The 24,067-nt window shown below is 36.8% G+C and overlaps 2 protein-coding genes across 2 annotated transcripts in view; both read right to left on the bottom strand.

Moving 5' to 3' along the window:
* Positions 1-24,067, bottom strand: part of ttn.2 (titin, tandem duplicate 2) — a 346,071-nt gene that overhangs the window by 254,679 nt on the left and 67,325 nt on the right. The window contains exons 41-43 of the mRNA XM_072579113.1: positions 4,451-8,209; positions 3,207-3,485; positions 1,336-1,899 (exon numbers count right to left, since the gene is read on the bottom strand). Coding sequence (XP_072435214.1) covers positions 1,336-1,899; positions 3,207-3,485; positions 4,451-8,209 — 4,602 coding nt within the window. The remainder of the gene's footprint in view (positions 1-1,335; positions 1,900-3,206; positions 3,486-4,450; positions 8,210-24,067) is intronic.
* Positions 8,733-23,498, bottom strand: LOC140482119 (uncharacterized). The gene is made up of 3 exons (XM_072579114.1): positions 23,407-23,498; positions 17,040-23,279; positions 8,733-16,927 (listed from the first exon to the last, which is right to left on the bottom strand). The coding sequence occupies exons 2-3, from the start codon at positions 23,230-23,232 to the stop codon at positions 13,416-13,418; spliced, it is 9,705 nt and encodes a 3,234-aa protein (XP_072435215.1). The 5' UTR covers positions 23,233-23,279; positions 23,407-23,498; the 3' UTR covers positions 8,733-13,415.

Below are 24,067 nucleotides of genomic sequence, written 5' to 3'. Positions count from 1 at the left end.
TTGTTCAGGTACATTTGTAACCTCTAAACCTTACTTATTTGGGCCAGATCTATTCTTAGTCCCATTGAAGTGCTTCCCCCCTCATTAGTTATTCTTACACAGGCTTTCTGTCCTTTCCCATAGCCAACCCAAACTTCATGATGGAATAATACTGGCCCCTACAAACTACTTTATTGATATTTGATCCAATTGGCCCCCTTCATTTCCAAGAAGCAGGTCGAGCAATGCATCCTCTCCCTTTGGACTAGAAAGATACTGTTGTAGAAATTTTTCAAGAACACATTCTTCAAACTCCTGTCCGTCTCTGCCCTTCAGTCTTTCAATGGGTAATTAAAGGCCCACATGAAAACTTATTTTTTTTGCTTGACATCTTTCCAAATAGTTGAAGGCTTATAACCTGCACCAAACAATGTATTTACATATTTATTTTAGTTCCTTAGCTTTAGTCAAATAGATAGTGCTTTTGATCTCGCTGGTACATCTTCTCATTCCAACATTGAAATGTTTCTCCTTCATCGATACTGTATTCCCTTTTCTCTTCTTATCTTTTCTGAACTCCTTGTACCCAAGAGAACTTAATAACCAGCCCTTCCCTTCTTTGAGTCAGATCTTTGTTCATGCTGCATAGCATTTTCCCATAAGGCCATCTGCATCTGCTTACTACACATTAGTGTTGCATGTGAATTTAAATCCAATCCTAATTGCACAATAATATTCTAATTAACCTGACTGTATTCCACGTATTTAGTTGCTAACAGGTCCTCTTTTCATTCAACAGTTTTCATCACATTTAACCCCAGATCAAGATTATTTCTGGACAAGTTTAAAGCCATGTGGTTTTGTAAAACAGAGAATATTTACAATCAACACCTATTTAATTAAATAAAAAGAGCAGCTGTGATTGGAATATATCCACGTATATTTTCACTTAAAAGAAAACCATAATATACCTATGATATATTAATTAATATATATTAAACATAAGAATTGTATTACCTCTAATCTCACTATATAGAAATTATCCTGAAGGAAAGATATATTTGAATAGAGTTCAAATAATGATCAAAAGTAGAAAATGGTGCTAAGAATCGGCTGCATTACAAAACAGCCTTTAATCAAGATGTATTAATGAGTGTATTATGCAGTAAGTGTGATTGCACAAATGTAAGATATAAAAACCAAAACTAAGAACCAACTAGAAATAGTGTTACTTGTTTAACTTGTAGCAAGAAACACTGCCTCCCAGAAAAATTTTAAAAACCATAATTAGTTTTATATGAGGCAACCATGAGTTTTTTTTCTTGAGAGCGGTTTACAATCCATAACTTTCCTTACCTTTTACTGTTAATGCTGCTGAACAGGAATCACTTCCAGCTTCATTTGAAGCTGTACATACATAATTTCCTGCATCTTTCACTTTGGTTTTCAGGATTTCTAAAACCGCTATCTTGTCTTCAAATGTAATTTTATAATCTTTGCCAGTGTGAAGTTCTATTCCATCTTTTTTCCACGATATCTTAACTGCTCTGTCTTCATCCACTTGGCATTCAAGAAGTGTGCTGCAGTTAAGTATAGTCTGAGCAGGTCCAAGAGTCTTAATGAAATGTGGTTTGTCAAGTACAATTAGATCAGCACTGCAAATATCAGTACCACAGTCATTGGTCACTTTGCAGGAATAAGTTCCTTTGTTCTGAACCTTTAAGTCATGAATTTCTAAAACACGCTTATTGTCCTTGACTGATATTTTGCAGTTCTCTTCATCAATAATATCAACACCATTCTTCTGCCAAGTGGTATGTATCATGGGTGATCCAGCCACTGTGCACTGAAGATTTGCTGTCTTACCCACAAAAGTTGTAACTGATTGCAGTCTAGTTATGAAGCTTGGTGGGGTAAGTTCTACAAAAGAAACACCTTGGTTAGGACTTTCAGTTTTAAATGAATTAGGCTTTCAGCCAGCACTTACTGGTATATTGTCACAATTTATTTGAAAGGAAGTAGGAAAGGCAACAAAAAAAACACTAATACTCATTGCAGAATTTGTTGCAAAATTCATATAGTTCATAATTTTAAAAAATACAATACAATCTTCTTTGATTTGGTTAAAAATCACACAACACCAGGTTATAGTCCAACAGGTTTAATTGGAAGCATACGAGCTTTCGGAGCGACACTCCTTCATCAGGTGATTGTCAACTGACAATCACCTGATGAAGGAACGTCGCTCCGAAAGCTAGTGTGCTTCCAATTAAACCTGTTGGACTATAACCTGGTGTTGTGTGATTTTTAACTTTGTCCACCCCAGTCCAACACCGGTATCTCCAAATCATTATTTGATTTGGGTATCTTAGCACCATATTGTGTTACTTTATGATAACTGAAGCAACACATGAACTCAGAGTGAAATATGTTTCATCCAAAGATGAAGCAATATATATGGAAAGGCAGAATTTGTTTTCTAGCATAATTTATGAGTTAAATACATATTGGGATAAATTCAGGGAAGCCAGGCCACTATTGTGATCTTCCAGACAATAGTCAGGGCATTCACTGAGGTCAAAGCCCACAATTAACTGGAAATGACCTTTCAGTTGTCAGCCTTTCTGTCGAGGAGTATCACCTGATGGCCTGATAGGTTAGCCCTGAGAAATTTTGAACATTTTACAATTTTCCAGAGAGCACTTCAGTTTTAGGGAGAACCCTGATAGTTTGCTCATCTTAGCATTGCCCAACACTCCAGTGGAACCACTGGTGAATAATGCTGCACATCTTCCCATGGGCTTGTTATTTCACTGGATTGTTTGCCACATGCAGGTGAATTGGCTGCTTCTGGGAAGATCATGACTGATAGCCCATCTATTGGGCTATCTGGGTTCTCAACCTGGATTGTCAGAATCACAATCCAAATGGGAAGATTCAACCCATTCTCTCTCACAAATGAAGAGAGACTTTTGCTGGTATCAGACAACACAGCAATGGTTTTCCAAAACCTAAAAGATGATGGCCAAAACTATAAACACTTAAATACCTTTTAAAGAAGTTATCAAACTACATAAAAATCAAGACGTGTTGTTACTGTTGGAAGCGAGTGATAATTTGTGACATATGTAAAGTAAATATAGATGCAAGACCACATGAACTGTCAGAACAATCAAGCTGAAAATGAATTGCTAAAATGAAAGACAGTTTTACCACAAATGACTTACCAGTCACAATCAGTTTAGCTGTGCTGCTTACACTGCCACACCGGTTTGATGCTCTACACGTATAGTCACCACAGTCAATTAGCTGGGGTTTCAGAAGTTTCAAGATGGAAGTATATTTCTCAGTCACGATGCTGTACTTTTCACTGTCACGAAGTTCAGCTCTTGCTCGGAACCACTGGAACCTGACATCAGGAATGGGGTCAACCTCACATTCAAACTGGGTAGCCTGTCCAACTATAACCTCCAGTGTTTCGATCTTCCTCTTGAAAGATGGAGGCACTACAGATTTAAAATGTAAGAAAAAAATTGTGATAAGACAGCAATAGTGAACCATATTTCTTTAGCATAGGGTCTAGATGTGGCCCTCAGAAACTCAAGGATGGTGCAGGGAGGGTGATAGAAACTAACAATCCAAAGAGTGACTGTAGAGAAGAAATGATTGTTAAGAGATGTTAGCTGACCAGTAGCTGTGCTCAACATAATAAATGGTAAGAACTCAATGAATGAAATTCACAATATATTGATATGTGTGGTGTCCAGAAGCATGCAAATAATTGGTACATCTAAGAAATGTTTTTTCCCTAGAAAAAAAGTAGATGATAAAAAGGTGATATTAAGGTTTAGGAAGAAATGCAATGTTCAGTTGACTTTTCGTTATGACAAAAGTGGTGACAATGATAAAAATTCAGCAACTCTTCAAATGTGGATATGGGGATGAAAACAATATAAGCCAGTTAGTGGAAACTTAAAATATCATGGCTGATGCAAATTAATAGCTAATGTTAAAGTGCAGAGGGCAATAAAGAATAATATATTCACAGTAAGCTTTAAACACAGCACTATGCTTCCAAAGTTACTCATTGTCAGCAGTGAAAGCATGTGAAGATTGCATCAAGTTGAAATGGAATTTTCACTTAAATTAATATAAAATCAGCTGAATGTTTTTTCTAAAGTAATGATATTAATTTTTAACATTTATTTTGCTAAATATTCTTAGAATAAACTGATATGATCTTTTCAGGCTTTGACTGCACAGTAGATAGAGAAGGACGTTAATCAACCATTCTTTTACTTTGAAAGTAAGTAAGGAAGGAAAGAAGGAAGACAGAAAGGATGGGAAGGGGCAAAAGGAAGTATTTAGTCATGTTACTTTATTAGAGTAAACTAAGAGAAATTACTATGAAGTTAGTTTATATTAGCTTTTGAAGTTCGTATTAACAAAGATTTTATCCCCATAATCCAACCTCTGATATTAACTGTGAGTTTTGCAGAAGTAGTTGCTTTTCCAGCTTCATTCAGTGCCTCACAGACATATTCTCCTTGGTGTTCCTCTTTCTGTACTTTGTTGATTATAACTGAGTAAGTGTCACATTCTTGCAAACATTTGAACTCATTTTTTGATGTAATTCGTTTCCCATTGATATACCAATTGACATTGTTAACTTTAGTTATGACTGTGCTCAATTTAACTTCACTATCTTCATCTACAGTGATGTCTGTAAGACCTTCAACAATTATTGGTTTGTCTTTGGGGGGTTTTATTGGTGTTTCACCTGGCTTTCTTGGTTTAGAACTATGAATAATTCTAATTTCTTCCATTTCCTTCTCTTTTTTGAGAATTTCTGTTGGCTGTTCCACTGGAACAGATGCTGAAAGAGCATCTGTAGTAATTATTGTACCACCAATATCTCTTATGTGACTCACTACTGTCACTTCTTCAACAGTTTCCACAGATTTAAAATCCTGAATAAAACCCTCTGATTCAGTGGTTGCCTGCTTTGAGGTGCTTTCAGAAATGGTGACAGCATCAAGTGAGATAATCTCTTTGGCAGGAGTAATGCTGATGTGCAATTTTTCTAAATAGATTGTATCCAGTCGCTCAGCTAGAAAAGCACGCTGTTGTTCATGAGTAATAGCATGGAAAGCAGCTGTCAATTCTTTTCTTAAATCAGCTTTCTGAGGATATTCTCCTTCAAATGACAGAGTTATGTCTATTGGAGGATTGATATTAGTAATTTGGTATGTATATAAAATGCACTTGGGTTCTTTTTGAACTTTTAATTCCCTAATCTCCATCTCTTCTATGCTACCCCTTGAGAGAGATGAAAGAACACATTGCTCACTTGCCAAAGCAGATTGCAATGCTTTTCTAATCTGTATACCAACATCTAAGGTCGCTGCTTGGGGAGCTTCAACATAAAGAGCTTTTTCTTTTTGGAGTACCTCACTTTCTTGTATTGCATGAGTGAGTAGTTTCTCTTTTGGCTGTTTTTCTACCTTTAGAACTTCTTGCTCCGATCTTGTGATTGCTGAAGAATGTTCTTCTTCAATGAGGTGTTTTTCTTGAAGTAACAATGGAAATCTTACTGACTGTCCCTGTTGGATTCTTGCTGCAAAATCGTTTTCTGCAGCCTCTAACATTCTGGTGCTTTCAATAGCTATTGCCTTTTCTTTAACCTGAACAGAAATTGAAGGGAGTTTTGATTCATATTTACCTTCACAGCTTGCTGTACTTAAGCCTTCAAACAGGGCAAGAGAACCATCTTGCACTACCTTGTTCTCGGTTATAGTGCTGAACTGTTTGACTGTGTCATCCAATTTATTTATGACTGCACGCTCCTGTTCATCTTCAATGGTAAGCATTTTCTCCTTTGCTATGTGCATTGGTACAGTTACAGATGGAAGAAACTCTTGTGGCAGAAGCTCAGTTTTGGCTTCAGCCTTTGAACTTTTAATTTCCATTTTAAGCATTTTAGTTTGTTCAGCTGCCAATTCTGGTTTCTCTTCAAAAACAGCAGCATAGCTATATGCTTTCTCAAGTTTGTGTCCTGCAATATGAGTAGCTGGCTTCTCATAAAGTAGAATACCTTCCTTGTGAAGAATGCATTCAGTTATCACAGAATGAGGACATAAAATAGGCACATGTTCTTTTGTAGGTTTAATTATTGCAGCATCTTTTGCCTCAGTTAATGGAGTTGTATGGTCTTGTGGTATAAGATGCTGCTCTTCCGATAGTAAGGAATGTAGCAATGTTGGGCTTTTTCTAGTGTCAGCTTTTTCTTCTGTAGGTACCTCAAAAGTAAAAGTTGTTTCTTTGGGCAGAGTGTCCTGACTTTGCACAATCTGTAAATGCAAAGGTTTCTTTTCTTCTTTTTTTGATGTTATTGAGATGGCACTATCTAAACCAATTATTATTTCAGCATGTTCACCCATGAGCTGTTGCTTTTCTTCAGCGGTTAAAGCAGTTCTAACAAGCTTATCTTTCATCAACGAAGCTTGCAATATGTCACCTTTGTGCACTTCAAACAGAGATTCCTTTGGTAATGATTTCTGGCTTTCAGTAACAGATGTCAAGAGTGCTTTTGGCAATTCTTTTGACAACTTTGCCTCTCTTGATGCATCTAATGCCTGTATGTCTTTTGTCATTTCATGTCTTACTGTTTTCTTCTCTGTTGCTATGGCTGTGTGAACCTCCATTTTTCTTTCTTTTAGTATTTCACATTTCTGTAACTCGGGGGTTTCAAAAGTGAACAAAGCTTCTTTGGGTGGTTCTCGCTGTCCCTCAATTTTGTAACTGTGTATAGAGTACGCCGGCTCTGTTTTTGTTATTCCTTTTTCTACAATGTTAAGGGTTGAAGTCCTGAAGGTAGGAATTTGATGCTTTTCCTCAGATAAGATGCTTATGTCTTTTGTTTTTGTTTTAGCTGTTACACTAGGTGAACCTCTGATATGTAAGTTACTTTCCTTTGGAATGACAGTTTGCTCCTCAACTGAGGGCAAGCGAAGGGTAGTGTCTAACTGTACTTCAGTGCTTGATAATTCAAGTATTGGTGGACTTTTAAGAGGTTCATAATGCTGCTCTATATAGCCTAGACTCTCTTGAGTAGTTTGTGAATGCATTACTACCTGCCGCTTTCCAGCAATTGTTGCTTCAGCAGCAGAGAATGTCACCTCATGCAACATGCCTGTCTGTTCACTGTGAACAGAATGTTTATCTTCAGAAGCTATCGTATAGACCAGTTGATCTCTGTCTTGTAACTCAGCCCGAACATCACCAGGCAATGTTACCGTGAACAAACGTGACTCTGTGGCATGGTCACTTACAGACTTTTTATATGTCTGAGTATTATGCTTTTGAACAACTTCCTGTTTTGTATGTTCAACGGTAGCAAACATACCACTGAGCACAATTAGCTCTGCAGTGCAAATTGCTTCACCAAATTGATTAAATGCTTTGCAGGAATACAAACCACTGTCATCTTTCTGTGCTTTATTAATAGTCAATGAGCCAGAGCCATCAGGGTTAGAACTAAGGCAGCAATGCAAACTCTGATGAATTTGGTTGTTTTCTTTGTACCAAAGTATTTCTGGCATTGGTTCGCCTATCACTACATACTCAAATATGGCAGGCAGGCCTTCTGGGCACTGCAAAGATTTAAGTTCCTGGAAAAAATGTGGTGGCTGACCCCTAGGTGGATGTATGATTTCTGCTGGCATCATTGGCATTTTCTTATCTGCTAATTTTGCAACTGGGGGTTTTGCAGAGGATTTCCTGAACCCTTCTTTTGGTTTGATCTTCAGGTATGCACTACATGAAGTCTCTCCAAGTGCATTAGTAGCACAGCAGGTATATTGACCCTCATCTGTAAATTTTGCATAAGGTATGATTAGACTATATTCATCCCTATCATAAACAAACTTGTAGTTTGATGAAGGAGTCAATTTTTTACTGTTATAAAACCACTGAATAGAGGGTTTTGGTAATCCGGTGACAGTAACTGAGAATTTAGCTACATCTTCCACAACTACCTCGATACTAGAAATGCGCTTAACAAATACTGGCACTGTTTGTAGAGGCTTAGCATCAGTGGTTATGTCCAAAACACTAGAAAGGGCTGCAGTTTCAGGCTTGAGTTCAAATGTTTTGTCTGACACATGAAGTTCACTGCTGTAGGAATCTTCCCTTTCATCTTCAGCAGCGATGGTAACAGAGCTAGAAAATTCTGTATAAAAAATAAGATGCTTAACTTTAGAAAGCATGTTGATTGTGAGTAATACTGGAAACTGGAAGAAAATTACAAATATTAATGGTAGATGTTTGCATAACAAACTCAAGTTGCTTCAAAATAATACAAATACAGTTTCTGTAGTAGTCTGGGATGCTGTGTAGAAAGTCAGAAAAGGTGGATGAATGTTTTTCGACTACTTTGAATATCTCATTACATGAAGAAAAACTTGCTGTCATGATTCAAATTAAAACTGAACTATTTAAGTTAAACTTTATTGAGATTTGTTAATCCTAAATGTGTGACTTCTGAAAAAAAAGCAATTATTTACAGATAATTTTAATGTCAAATCTATATTATCCATTTCCTAATCAAGGTGAGTAATAAAGAGCTCTGTAGTTTGTTGTATGCTGGTAGTGGAGATACATCCTGCCATGACAACATTCCAGGATAGTCATTGATACTATTTATTACTGCACAAAAAATGCATTGCATGTTACAAATTTTCTAAAGGCCCAAATAATTTCTAATATAAACTTTATTCCATCACTGAAATACATGTTTTTCAATCACAAAAATTGTCTTTGTATCATAACCAAGCTAAAAGAAAAATGTATTCCTACCTTTATTAATAACTCAAAGAAAATATTAAGTTTCATAGTCTGCTAAGTTTTTAAACTGAAAAATAGCCCAGGTATCATTTGTAAACCTTGTTAATCTTCCGGTAACCCAATGTTGTCAAAACAGTAGAGAACCTTGATTTACATGTTTAAAAGCAAGCCAGGGACTCGTCCAGTGGTTTGCACGATAGATGCAACATCCCTGAGGCACCATTCCACTCAAAACCTGATTCCTGCTAATCTCCTCTTAACTTGGTAGCAATGAAATCCTGATATTGGCTTTAACATCCTCTGACCATCGCAAAAGAAAATCAGGAGTTCCTGTTCATGATTGGTGTCCAGCAATCCATACGGGACATAAGGCTGAATTTTACAGTTGCCTTTGTGACCCCAACTTCAGGGGGAGACCCACTCGCAAAGGTGGGACTGGTTCAGTGATTTTTACTGATGGAAATCAATTAATTGACTGTACTTGAAAGTCCATTATCCAATTATGAATAATGGGTGGAAGTTTGCTGATGCTACCAGACTACTGGATTGGCAGTCCTGAGTTCCTAGCAATAACTGAGAGAGGCCACAACTGCTGAGGGACAATGAGACCCTGCAAGGGAAATCTAAAATTCAGGATGGTTAAGGGGGATAGGCCACATCAATCAACTCCCCAATGGATCATTAGGGGTGTGGAGGTTGTCTTTCAAGCTTTCTGGGACATTGACCCTCTGGCTGTGATACATCAGCATCACTACGATGTTAATTTAGTACAGCTGGTGGAGCAATAAAGGAGGCACAATACATGCTGACAAATCCATAAATTGGATCCATAAATCCATAAATTGGGTTCTTACTTGAACCCTCAAACTATGTCATTGACTATCTTCCTCCATGGAGTAGATAGTAACCCACAGCGCAGCCCACCAAAGGAAAACTTTCCTATTAGCAGAACAATCAAAGAGAATCACACTAACACAGTTCCCTACTAATTAACCAGTTAACCTCACCCACTTTCTCACCCCTTGTCATCACTCAGGGTCTGGTAAATTCAGCCTAGCTTTTGTGGACATCACCTATGTGCAGGATAACATTCATCATGTTGGTTCTACATTCAAATGATTTACCAATGTTCACAGACCACTGTGAAATGGCCTACATCTCTGCATTAGCTCCAGTTTTTAAGGGACCAGAGATAAGTGGAAGAAAACATGCATTATGTATCAATTGCATTATTACTTGAAAATAACACCAGAGGTACTATCATTCACTACTCTATGCAGCATCAGAACATGGTATATTCACAATATACAGCAACAGAAACCTGTACAAGGAATGAATGATGCCTGTGTTAAGCAACTTCTCAGAAAAGATGGAAGTCTTACATTTTTTCAAACATCATGTCTTAAATCATGTCAAATGGGGCAGGTAAATCATGGAAGACAACTTGTGCTTTCACACAACCAGATGGTTGTACTTATCAGAACATAACTGATAAACATAGTGACCAAAGTATTAATTTACGCTTATAGCACAAGCAATATAACTTTGAAAAAAGAATTGGAATTTATAGCATTCAACCCATTAAAGCCTATTCTTCATTACCAAACAATTTACACATGTTGGACAAATATTAAACATTGATTTCAATGGAAAATATACATTTTAAATGTATAATTAACAAATTAGAAAATAAATATCAAAATGATAGTGACAATCAAAGAAATGATCCACATATAATATGATTATTTGCAAACTCACCAGAGAACTCAATTTCATTTGTAGCTTTACAATAACTGAAATCATCTACATTATGTCATTGAGGTAATTTTTGGACACAATGAATGTAAGTTTTTACTGCTTTACTTTCATAATTATGGAAACTGCTCAAAAGATTTAATTGACAGATTGGATAATCTTTCTCAGCACACATTAAGATCTATTGTGGCACACAGCTTACTTCATCCAAAAGTAACTGTGGTAACTATGTTACCAGCTTACTACATCCAAAAGTAACTATGTTCTGCCTGGCTGTCAAATATACTCTTAATCCTGGAACTGATCAATCTCTCAAGCCCTTCTGGCCTCCAAGCAATGCCATTAAAATTAACAATAGAATAACAAACAACACTAAACTGTCCAAATTTTGAATGCCTAGCTGTGTAGTGATGTAGCACATAGGTGGTCCAATGTCACAGCTGGTATGATGTGGTTTCTATTTGGGAATTCCCAATACAGTTTTTTTTGTTTTTAAGCACAGTCAAAAAGATAACACAAGACGATTTAGGAATGCCAAGGACATTCTTACTTACAAGATAGGAAATTTATGAAAAGAATTTGATGAGATTTGTGTACTTTCTAGTTAAAAAGCTCTGGGGCCAGATATTTCTCCTCTACATTTGCTGGAAAATAGTAAATACAAGAGGGATCTAAAAGTAAATAAGCAAAGAATGAATAAAACACGTGTATTATAAATGAAGCCAACTTACAAAAAAAACTTCTGAATTATAATGATCAGAACTATCCTGTCATATCTACTGCAATAGTTCTTGTCCTGATATATCCATTCAAGAACTGTGACTCATAATCGTGAAAGTATCCATCCTATTCCTTCATATGACAATTGGCATCACTTTCAACTCCCTCAATCGCAATCCCTCAGCTTGGTCTTCCTTCCAAAGTATTAAGCAGTTTCCAAAGATGACAACTTCACAAAGCTCAAAATTATCAGGCACTATTTTGACAACAGTAAAATATTAGGCAAGAAATTGATGTTTGCGATGTTAGCAAATAATTGTTTAAAATACTTATCTGACTTTGCTCAGTGGATTTTAATTATGGCATTGCAGCATTAAACAATTGAGATTAGTGATCCTAATAAAAAAGGTGGCCAGGGGAATACCATATGAGCATGTTTTGTGAATTTACTCTAGGATCACTCACATGAATTTCTAGCCTAAATTAAAATACTTTCTAAATTACACTTTTGTCCAAATCTGTAATGATACCAAGAGGAAACAAAACAGGCAAAAGACAACTCTAAATATTGCAGCTATTTGGTTTTGTAACTCAACAACTTGAGTTATTTATGTAAGCTTGGCTTGAGTGTCAATTAATCAAATGGACTTTGCGTCAAACAGGACTCTGGAATATGCTGGGAACTATTGTCAAACTATACGTTTACTTCTGTAAATTACAAAGTAAGATCTGGGAAACGTTTTTTGACCCTGAATTTCCTCTTAGTTAAATTTTCCAGCCAACATGCACAAAGAAATAATTGCACAGTGGAGAATTATAGTATTCATAGGGTTAACAATAAATCAATTTTTGTATATCAGTTCACATCTTCAGTTAGGCTAAATGTTAACAAGATATATGTGTACCAAATATGATGAATATTCTCCTTAAAGTATTTCAACATCTTGATCTATCTTTCAAATGAAAAGCCTGCATGCATTATGAAGTAAATATCTCCAAAAAGCATATCGCCAGTACCTATCAGTGAAGAATCTGTGTTTGAATGCAAACCTCTGATGAGATTAGTACCTGGGCCTCTGCATGTAGTTAATTGTGGAACTCAATTGAGTTGTCAGACACAGCTTCATGCAGAAGCAAGGTATTGGGGTAAAATAAAGGAATTCAGAATGACAGAATTTTCCTGTATCACTACAGCAATTTTAGATTAGATTAGATTACTTACAGTGTGGAAACAGGCCCTTCGGCCCAACAAGTCCACACCGCCCCGCCGAAGCGCAACCCACCCATACCCCTACATTTACCCCTTACCTAACACTACGGGCAATTTAGCATGGCCAATTCACCTGACCTGCACATCTTTGTGACTGTGGGAGGAAACCGGAGCACCCAGAGGAAACCCACGCAGACACGGGGAGAATGTGCAAACTCCACACAGACAGTCGCCCAAGGCTGGAATCGAACCTGGGACCCTGGCGCTGTGAGGCAGCAGTGCTAACCACTGAGCCACCGTGCCGCAAAGAAAGCAGATAATACAATTACCTGGAGAAAGTCATAATTAAAAGGTGACATATTTGAAAAAAAAGGCAAAATATTAATTACATATAGTTCGAGGATCTTGATGAAGTTTACGTCAAAGTTACTGTGCTAATTCAACAGGACTGGTGTTTTGTGGAATCACATGCATACATAGGACATTATGTTTTTCAGTATAAATATGCCTTTCAAATCAGTCATGGTTAACCTGCTTGATATAAAACCCCTCAAAATATCAACATTTATTATTATCCTATGTTTGACTTGGCCAGGCCATTTAAAATTCCTAGTCCAAAACAATCACTATTTTTGCAATAGTTGCTTTACCTTAATCATTACAAAATCAAAGCTCCACTGCTGAGAAACCACTGCAGGGTAAAATTGCTTTAAATCAACACACACCCACTATATACGAACCATCTTTTCAGCAACATCAAATAAGAAGATATAAATGTTCTATGTGATAAGACCAAATTAATTTTCATGTTTGAAATGAGCAAATTCATAAATGCACCATAAATCTAAAACAAAAATCAGTTTTTTATTATTCAAACTATGTCACAAGACATTTGAAAAGTACTCTTTTACAGATGAAGTACTTTTAAAACTGCTTCTGAAACTGCTTCCCCAGCTTTGTTAACAGCTTTGCACTTATATACTCCAGCATCACTTTCTGTAATATTTGCGATGTTCAAATAATGATGTCCAGAGTCTTTTTCCTCAATGATGTGTTTGTCACCTTCAAGTATTTGGTCATTTGTATACCACATTATATTGGGTTTCGGAGTACCAGTCACAAAACACTGAAAAGATGCCATACTCCCAATTCTGGTGATACAGTCAAGGAGGGATACTACAAATCTTGGGGGAGTTTCTGTCACTTGAAATTCAAATGAACAGTTCTCAGAAGCCTCTCCCTTAAACTGAATAGTCTCATCCTTGGCAGGCTCAGCAAATACATCAAAACTAATGTTCACACATTTCTCTCCTTTTTCTTCATTTCCATTCTCTGTCACTGCTATGAGCTTCACTGATTTCTGAGAATCATCTTTACCTTGTTCAATATCAAACTCAACTTCAATTTCAGAATCCTGGTTGCTCTGCAGTAAAGAATTACCAATATCAACATCTAATTCCTGGAGACATTCCTGAGCACTAGCTAATGACACAGCAGCAACAGCTCTACCACCTGTTTTTGTAAGTGCCATACTTGAATTTGTTACTGTAAGATAGCCTCTACATGTTGTTTCTCCAACACTATTCGCTGCTTTGCAAGTGTATGTGCCACTGTCAGAAGGACAAACATTGGTTATTTTAAGACTATCATGAGGGGTATCTGTTCTAATGTATTTTTTGCCATCAAATGTTATAAGTGAATCATTTCTGAACCACATTACCTCAGGCTTGGGGATACCTGTCACTGAGCATTCAAAGACTGCATCAGTGTTTTCTGGAATCTCCAAGTCAAATATATGGCTGACAAATCGTGGGGGCATTTCTGCGACTTCAAAGTCAATTTTCACGTCTTCATTATCTTTTGTTAAAAAGTCAACATTATGTTCATCAGACATCATCAAAGGGAGGACATCCAGGGAGACAATCATGTTTTTGTTGTCAGGAGTGAATTCAGGAATTGTAATAATTTTTATCTGTTTTTCAAATTCCTTCACTTCATGTTCATCAAGTTCGACTTCCAGAAGAATTTCTTGAGGTGAAGGAGACCTTGATGTCTGGCCTTGCTGCACATCAAACTCTATGACGTGTTGATGAGTCACTGGGGGTGGCAATGCAATTGACCTTCCATCCTGTGGTAAAACGTCTACCTGAGTAACACTTTTGGCTTCCCCTATGATGTTTATAGCACTGCAAATGTATTCTCCTTCATCCTCTCTCTGAATACTATTAATTACCAATATACACAAACCTCCCTCTCTTTCAAGTCTAGTTCTATGGTTTGGTTCTAATAATGACTTTTTTCTATACCACTTAACATTTGGAGTTGGGCAACCAATTACCTCAATGATAAATGTGAGTGTTCCTCCTTCATGAATTTTCTTTCTGACAAGAGGTTTGATAAATGCAGGTGGCATTTCATTTCCTTTTGCCTCAGTTTGTTGTGGAGGTGTGGAAAATAACTCGGATCTTTGCTCTTCAGTAGCAAGACTTACACATTCAAGAGGAGTTGTTTCAATACCCTCATCTATTGGAGTTCTGAAAAATTCTGGTGGTGTATAAAACCTCTCGAGGAAAGCACCAGAAGATCGACCCACATTAAGTGAAGGCAACATTTCTGGGGGAGTGGCATAGCCAGGAGACTGCGGTGGGGTATGGAATGACTCTGCGGATACAGCAGATCGATAGTTTTCAAAAGCCAAGGGTGGTGTATAAAATCTTTCATTCTCTGAAACGTCATCACTAATTGTACTGCTAATTTCAATTGACATTTCAGATTCCGGAGAAAGGGACCGTGTCCACTCTTCATTTTGATTATAGTAGTCATAAACAGCAGCAAATGTTACTTCCTCAACCTCCATCGAAGTTATTCCAGATTCATCATAGCCAAATGCCTCATTATTTGCCTCTTCGTGAGCCACTGCTTCTTCCTGTCTTGCAGAAATGAGATATTGTGCAACTGAAACCCCCTCATTCTCACCCCTCTCATCTTTCTTAGAGATTGTTTCCACTGAATCTATGTTAACATCATAGTCAATTTTAGGAGATGCTAAGTTATCACTTAACTCCATCTCTGACACATTTTCTGTTGTTCCTACACTATTACTTTTAGTAACTTGCTGAATTACACTATCTGGAAATACGCTATCCTCATACGTTTCACCTTCAGAGGCACATTTGTCCCGGTTTGGTTCTATTTCCTCTCCTGTTTTCCAATCTTTAGATAACTTCTGGTTTGTATTGAGAGACCGTAAATACTCACTGATAGAGTATGTTTCTTCTCCTGTTTCATCTGGCATTTTTTGATCCATCAATTCTAAGTCTGTGGCAATGTTATTACTAGCCTTCACTGAAGATGAGCATTTGCTTGAACATTCACCAAAAGACATTGCTGAACCTATGACATTTTTATCGCTCTCCTCCCTTAAAGATGAAACTTCATCAGAAAGGGAAGTCCAAGAACTCAGAACTGCTTTATTGTCCTTTTCCCTTAAAGTTGAAATTTCATTTGTAAATTCATCACCAGTGGAAGTTACAGAACCTTCAGTTTCAGGAATAAAATTAAGTGGCTGTTCCTTAACGCTAAATAAAGGAGAAGTATCTCTATGCCCTTCCTGGACTGTTAATTGTTCTTGCTGCTCAATGTCTTCAATCTGTCCTATTTTACTTAGATTAAGCAGAAAACGGCTAAGTGATGACTCTGCTTCCTCATCAGATGACTCAGTATCCTTCAGATGGCAAATAAAACTATGCACTACAGGCTGAACAGTAAGACTCGATATACTCTGTACTTCTCCCGATTTATTTTTAGCAACACACTTATAGCTCCCCATATCAGATGCTAAAACATTTTCAATATATAATCTATATATGCCACTACTCTCTTCAAATCGGTACTTGTTATTATCACCAATTAAAACTCTGTCATTTTGGATCCATGTAACATCAGGTGTTGGCTCTCCAGAAATTAAACATTCAAACATTACGGATTCTCCTTCCGCACAACAAATCCTATCCAGTTCTTTCACAACCTGTGGTGGTTCAGAAATTACGTCAAAAGAGAAAGTAAATTTATGCTTTGCAGTCTGTGAGAATGGTTCTTGAGATGAATCCTTGGAATCAAATTTATCTTCTTGCACTAACTGTTTATGTTCCTCATTTTGCTCTGGTGTTGGGGTTGGAGCAGTTATTTTAATTTCGACAGGAGAAGAAAGTAAAGAAAAACCTCTTGGACAAGGTTTGGGCACTGAAGCTTTTGGTAATTGTAAGGTAGATCCTGTTCTAGCAAATTCTGGAAAATATGATTCCATTTCATTTTCAATCAGCTGATCAACATTATCTTCTTCAGTCTTGTTCTCTGGTGCCTCAGTCACATGTATATCAAACCTTTGCAAAGATTCTTCGAACAACTTTGCTTCTGGTTCTGGAAAATAAATGTTATTTTACCTTAATTGAAAATCTTAATTCATAAATATCTAATTACAACATATTTTAATTTTTTAGAAAGTTCGTCAGTAAAGAATGGTGAATCTTACCTTGTATTGTAAGGGTCGCAAATGTGGATGCAGTTCCATATTGGTTGAATATTACACATGCATATACTCCTTCATGTTCTTTGCAAGTGCACCCAATATTCATTGTAGATCTGTTTTCTGTGGAGTGAATATTATAGTCCCTATTTTGAGAAATTGGGCATTCACCCTTATACCAAACTACAGTAGGTTGCGGGTGCCCATAAAATTGGCATTCAAGCTCACATGATTCTCCTTGCTTAATTTCAGAAGATGCAATATGATGGAAAAATGCAGGTGGGCAATGGTTTACTGCAGAAGTTTCTTGTTTTAGAGGTCCTTCTGTCACTACAAATTCAGATTGGCTGCTTGGTACTTCTGTTGATGTCTCTTCCATGAATGAACTGATGAAACTTGATGTTTTGTTATCCTCTGTTGAGCAAGGCATTTTTCCTGTTTGGATTTTACTTTTGACTTTCCATTTTTGTTGTGATTCTTTCTGACTAATTTCAGATGTGCTAACCATTGCTGTTTCTCCATCTGTTGATTGATCAGTTGTTCCATGGCCATGTGCTTGGTTTTCTGTCAGAAAGTCTTTGTGCATTCTGGTAACACTGTCAAAAGCTGTCTCATGGCCTTCCCTAAATTCTGTTTTATCAGGTGATCCTATTTTGCCAATTGGAGATGGCTTTTTCAATGCACTAACATAGGTTAAAGTTTCCATTTCCTCTGATAAAGGAGAAGTTTTTATCATCCAGGGGGAACTCACAATCTTTGCCTCATATTGTGGCTCTTTCTGTTTGATTTTAGCTACACCTATCATTTCAATGCGATTTTCTGCTGATGTGGATTGCTCATGTACGTCATGACCTTCTTCAGGCTTCCCTGATTGCACATCCTCTTGTACATGGTCAATACCTGCACGCTGTTGGTCAAAAGCTGTTTCATGGTCTTCCATAAGTTCAAATCCATATCCAGGTTCTTTTGCATCTATCACTGTTTTTTTTATCGATGAACTGAAAGAGGTTGGCTCAAGTTTGCTATCTGGCAAAGAAGGATGGAGTATTTGAACAGTGCTTCTTGCCATACCTGCAGGTTGTAACTCTTTATGGGAGACTTTAGAAAAGATGGTTGTCTCTATTTGTTTTACCACTGGTTTTGACCTGTTGGGTGCAGGATGGGCATCTTCAGATATTTCTGCTACAAAATCTCTGTCAGGTACAGTAAAGACATCAGCAGATATTTCTGGTATAAAATCTGTGATAGGCATTCCATGGACATCTTCAAATCTTTCTACGACAAAATCTCTGTCAGCTACAGGATGGGCATCTGCAGATATTCCTGTTACAAAATCTCTGTCAGGTATAGTATGGACATCTTTACATATTTCTGTTACAAAATCTCTATTGGGTATGATAGAGGCATCTTTAGATATTTCTGTTACAACATCTGTGTCGGACACAGAATAGACACCTTTAGATATTTCTGTTATAACATTTCTGTCGGGTACGATACGGACATCTTTAGATATTTCAGTTACAACATCTCTGACAGGTACAGAATGGACATCTTTAAATATTTCTGTTACAACATCTCTGTCGTGTACAGAATGGACATCTTTAGATATTTCTGTTACAACATCTCTGTCGGGTACGAAATGGACATCTTTAGATATTTCTGTTACAACATCTCTGTCAGGTACGAAATGGACATCTTTAGATATTTCTGTTACAACATCTCTGTCATGTACAGAATAGACATCTTTAGATATTTCTGTTACAACGTTTTTGTCGGGTACGAAATGGACATCTTTAGATATTTCTGTTACAACACCTCTGACAGGTACAGAATGGACATCTTTAAATATTTCTGTTACAACACCTGTGTCGGGTACGAAATGGACATCTTTAGATATTTCTGTTACAACATCTGTGTCGCATACAAAATGGACACCTTTAGATATTTCTGTTACAACATTTCTGTCGGGTACGAAATGGACATCTTTAGATATTTCTGTTACAACGTTTCTGTCGGGTACGTAATGGACATCTTTAGATATTTCTGTTACAACGGCTCTGTCGGGTACGAAATTGACATCTTTAGATATTTCTGTTACAACGTCTGTGTCGCATACAGAATGGACATCAGCAGATATTTCTGTTACAACATCTGTGTCGGGTATGAAATGGACATCTTTAGATATTTCTGTTACAACATCTGTGTCGGGTACGAAATGGACATCTTTAGATATTTCTGTTACAACGTCTCTGTCGGGTACGAAATGGACATCTTTAGATATTTCTGTTACAACATCTGTGGCGCATACAGAATGGACATCAGCAGATATTTCTGTTACAACATCTCTGTCGTGTACAGAATGGACATCCTTAGATATTTCTGTTACAACATCTGTGTCGGGTACGAAATGGACATCAGCAGATATTTCTGTTACAACATCTCTGTTGGGTACGAAATGGACATCTTTAGATATTTCTGTTACAACATCTGCGTCGCATACAGAATGGACATCAGCAGATATTTCTGTTACAACATCTCTGTCGTGTACAGAATAGACATCTTTAGATATTTCTGTTACAACGTCTCTGTCGGGTACGAAATGGACATCTTTAGATATTTCTGTTACAACATCTCTGTCAGGTACGAAATGGACATCTTTAGATATTTCTGTTACAACATCTCTGTTGCATACAAAATGGACATCTTTAGATATTTCTGTTACAACGTCTCTGTCGGGTACGAAATGGACATCTTTAGATATTTCTGTTACAACATCTCTGTTGGGTACGAAATGGACATCTTTAGATATTTCTGTTACAACATCTCTGTCGGGTACGAAATGGACATCTTTAGATATTTCTGTTACTACATCTCTGTCGGGTACGAAATGGACATCTTTAGATATTTCTGTTACAACGTCTCTGTCGGGTACGAAATGGACATCTTTAGATATTTCTGTTACAACGTCTCTGTCGGGTACGAAATGGATATCTTTAGATATTTCTGTTACAACTTCTCTGTCGGGTACGAAATGGACATCAGCAGATATTTCTGTTACAACATCTGTGTCGCATACAAAATGGACATCTTTAGATATTTCTGTTACAACATCTCTGTCGCATACAAAATGGACATCTTTAGATATTTCTGTTACAACATCTCTGTCGGGTACGAAATGGACATCTTTAGATATTTCTGTTACAACATCTCTGTTGGGTACAGATTGGACACCTTGAGGTATTTCTGTTATAGCACCTCTGTCAGCTTCAGGATGGGCATCTTTAGATATTTCTGCCAGAAAATCTTTGTTGGGTGCAGTAGGGGTATCTGTAGATATTTCTGTCACAAAATCACTAGTAGCTATTCCATGGACTCCTTCAGATCTTTCTGTTACAAAATCTCTGTTGGCTGCAGAATGGGCAGCTGGACATATCTCTTTTACAAACTCCCTTATAGTACTATCAAAATCTTCAACAAATGTTTCTGGAGGTTTTGTGCCACTTTCCTCAACTTTGGATTTATAAAGAAATTCTTTTGCTTCTGCTATTGTTTCACTTGTTGTTGAACTGACAAATGTTGAATTTTCTGTTTTGTTGAATTTAGAAGAGGTTGGTGCTGAAGTGAAATCTTTAACCTTCACTCCATACTGTTCTTTTTGGCTGAGTTTTGATCCACTAATTACCTCTGTGTGCTTTACTGCTGATCTAAACTGATCAGGTATTTGGTTTGCATGGATATTTTCAGATGTTACTGTTGGAGTGTCCTTCTCTGCTTGAAAGATACTTCCAAGCCTTTTATCAGAAATTGACTCAGATTCTTCTTGAACATCAAATTCATTTGGAAAGTCTTTTGTTTCCATTGGGGTTTGTTTTATCACTGTTCTGGCAAAAGTTGCTGTCCCTCTAGTTTTTGCTGTCAAGGGAGAATGTCTTAAAGCATGAATGGAAAATGTAAACGGTGTTTCATCTTGTGTTTCATTTTGCCTGATTTGGGGTGTACTAATTACCTCTGCCTGGCTAACTGCTGGTGCAGATTGAGCAGACATTCTATGGCAATTCTCAGGTTTCTGAGTTGGTAGATCTCTCTGTACATGAATGAATCTCTCAGGTTGTTGTCCCAGAGGAGTCTCATGGTCAACCTTACTAGAATTATGTGCAGTATCTTTTACTTCTTCTGGTAGTTCTCTCATAAAAGAACTGACAAAACATGAGGTTTCTTGCTCTTGTAAATTAGAGAATGTCATCAATGGAGTATAATCTTTAATTTGATCTTCATATTGTATAGCTTCATGGTTGACTTTAGAGATGCTTAGCACATTTTCCTTCGATACTGGTTTTGTTTGATCAGTGATTAAATGGTCAAATCCAGACATCTGTTTTACTGAGACATTCCCAGCCCACTGGTCATGAATTGCATTTGGATCTTCTTTGTCTTCAACTTGACACGTTTTGTTCTTTCCTATCATGTTACCTTCTAATGATGTTCTGAAAATGGTTGAGATTTCTTCTTCCTCTAAGGAAGAAGACTTCCCCTTTTGTGTACATTCTCTCATTATCTCAGCTTTTTCATCAAAACTGGATACATTGACTTCAGTTGTTTTGGAACCATTAAACATTGACTGGCTATTTTCAATTTCCTTTGCTAGTGAGTTCTGCGTACTCATTAAACTTTCAGGCCGCTTATCAGAAAGTAAGCCATGGTCTCCCTTCAAGTCGGACTTACTTGGATATCCTTTTAATTCCACTGGAATTTGCTTTATCAGTGTTCTGGTGAATGTTGGGAATTCTTTCTTCCACACCATTTCCATATACTCACTGTCTTCAGACTGTGGTATTTCTTTAATTAACTTTGTTTCTTCAGCTGCTGGTGTGGAAGTTTCCAGAAAAATTCCCTCTCCTTTAGTTAGTGAATACCTTTGCATATCATTCGTGGATCCAAACCATTGGTCAGAAAGTGCCTGTGGTTCTTCACAACATTCACTTTCTAGTTCTTCTCTTGTATCACATTCCTTTTGAAAATACCACTCATCGGTTTTCTGCTCTTCCAATCTATGCTGATTTTTCTGTGAGCATTCTGTCTCTTGAATCAAATTATCTTTCAGAACTTGCTCTCTGAGTGAATGTGTGTCTTTCATTCTGCAAGACTGCTTAATATTTTCTTCAGGGGCTCTCTGTGGTCCTACTTCATGTGAAGGAAGACCTAATATCCACTCCATTCGATATTTAAATTCAGGACATTCTCTCTGCAAATATTTACCAGATGATAATTCCTGTTCTTGCACAAAATGCGACTTATAACTATCAAAATCCATGCGATCAAGGTCCCCCACACTTCTGCTGCGCCCTCTGTCCAAGTCAGCATAATTGTACTTCAGATTGCCTTCAGTTGATACTGTGTCCAAGTCAAATGATGCTTCAGAAAATGCAAGAGAAAACCTTTTTCTCCTTTTAGCTTCTCGTAAAAGCTGTAATTTAATTTTAATGTCTTCATCAATCAAGCTATCCATGCTGCGAATCCTCCCAAAAAACCTAGATGACTGTATTTCTGCAGAATCATCATTAAACATATCATGTTTTATTGGCATTCTTTCAAAATACATTGTACGCATCAGTTTGCTTTTAGAATTTGACTGCTTATGCAAAATTCCTGGAATCTGATATTTCTTATCAAAAGGAGATCCAACATGTCGGAGATCAACTCTAAGTCTTGCATTCCTTTTTTTAACTAAAGAGTCTATGCTCTTGTGAGCTATTTCTGATCTTTTCACAAAACTGATATAGTTTGCATTTTGCTCTTCTTTAAGGGCAACAAGTAAAGATGCAGTTGCTTCTGCTGAACCCTCAGAATTTATTGCAAATATTCTGTAACTCCCTGAATCTTTCTCTTCTACATTATTGATTTCCAAACTTGAGTTGTGAATATGCATCATGCTTTCTATTTTAATAATCCTTCTTGAATCTTTATGTATAGGTCTGTTGTTATGAAACCATGCAACTTTTGGTGCTGGACTAGCAACCAGTTTGCATTTAAAAATAGCTTGCTCTCCTTCCATTACAGATTTGAATTTTAGCTTTTCAGTAAAAGATGGCCTGAAATTTTCAGACCAGGAACTTATAGAAGATGTTCTGCTTGCACAACGATCAGCAGAAACAAGTTCCTGATCTAAATAATCTTCAGCGTCAGAAAAAGCTTCCCGCATGTTTTCTCTGTTCTCCAAATGTTCTCTCCCGTCACCAAAAAATAATTCTGCAAAAAAAGCATGAAGTTTCAGTTCAAACATTTTAAGAATTAAGTTTAGTACAAATCTGTAATACAATGAAATGATGAATGTAATACATAAGCTTTTCCACAAATACTATAAAAATTCACTCACCATATTTGTTCGAATAAACGCAAGACCATTTTCTGTTTTAATGATTCTGAGCAGGAAAATCGCTCGTTCTTTGTTCCTTCTTCAGACTGTTGTAATTTCTTCTCAAAAATCATTAGAGCGTATGTTTTCAAAAAAACATAAAGTGATCTCATGACAGAATTTTGTTTTTGTTTTGTAATGTAAAATCTGTCCCTATAATGATTGGGGGATAGTTAGGTTATTACAAGATCTTACCTGACTTGCAGACAGCAGAATAAACGCCCTTTCTGATCCTTGCAGCATAGATAAATTGTACAGCCAGTTTGGTAAACAAAGTTTTAAAATTTTAATAAATAGAAGGAAATAAATTTATCTGTAACAGTAATCCTTCTAATTTGCATGAGAAGGCGTTTATTCGAACTAATATAGTTGCTAGATTCACAATGTTACGCAAAACTGCCAGCGTACATGAACACATACTGCTATCTGCAAGCCAGTGTAAATACATGAAGATAGACTGATGTCATGTGAATGGAAAAACTAGACACAAAAATGAAAAATACCCTAACCAAGTTTCTTTAGCAAAATGTAACCTCAAGTCCTCCTAAATACCAGATGCAATTATTATTGTAAAGCTTAATGGAAACTCAGAAATAAATGAGACAAACAAAAGTACTGATTC

Source organism: Chiloscyllium punctatum, chromosome 10, assembly GCF_047496795.1.
Source record: "Chiloscyllium punctatum isolate Juve2018m chromosome 10, sChiPun1.3, whole genome shotgun sequence".
NCBI lineage: Eukaryota > Metazoa > Chordata > Chondrichthyes > Orectolobiformes > Hemiscylliidae > Chiloscyllium > Chiloscyllium punctatum.
This window is presented reverse-complemented; position numbering and strand designations above follow the sequence as displayed.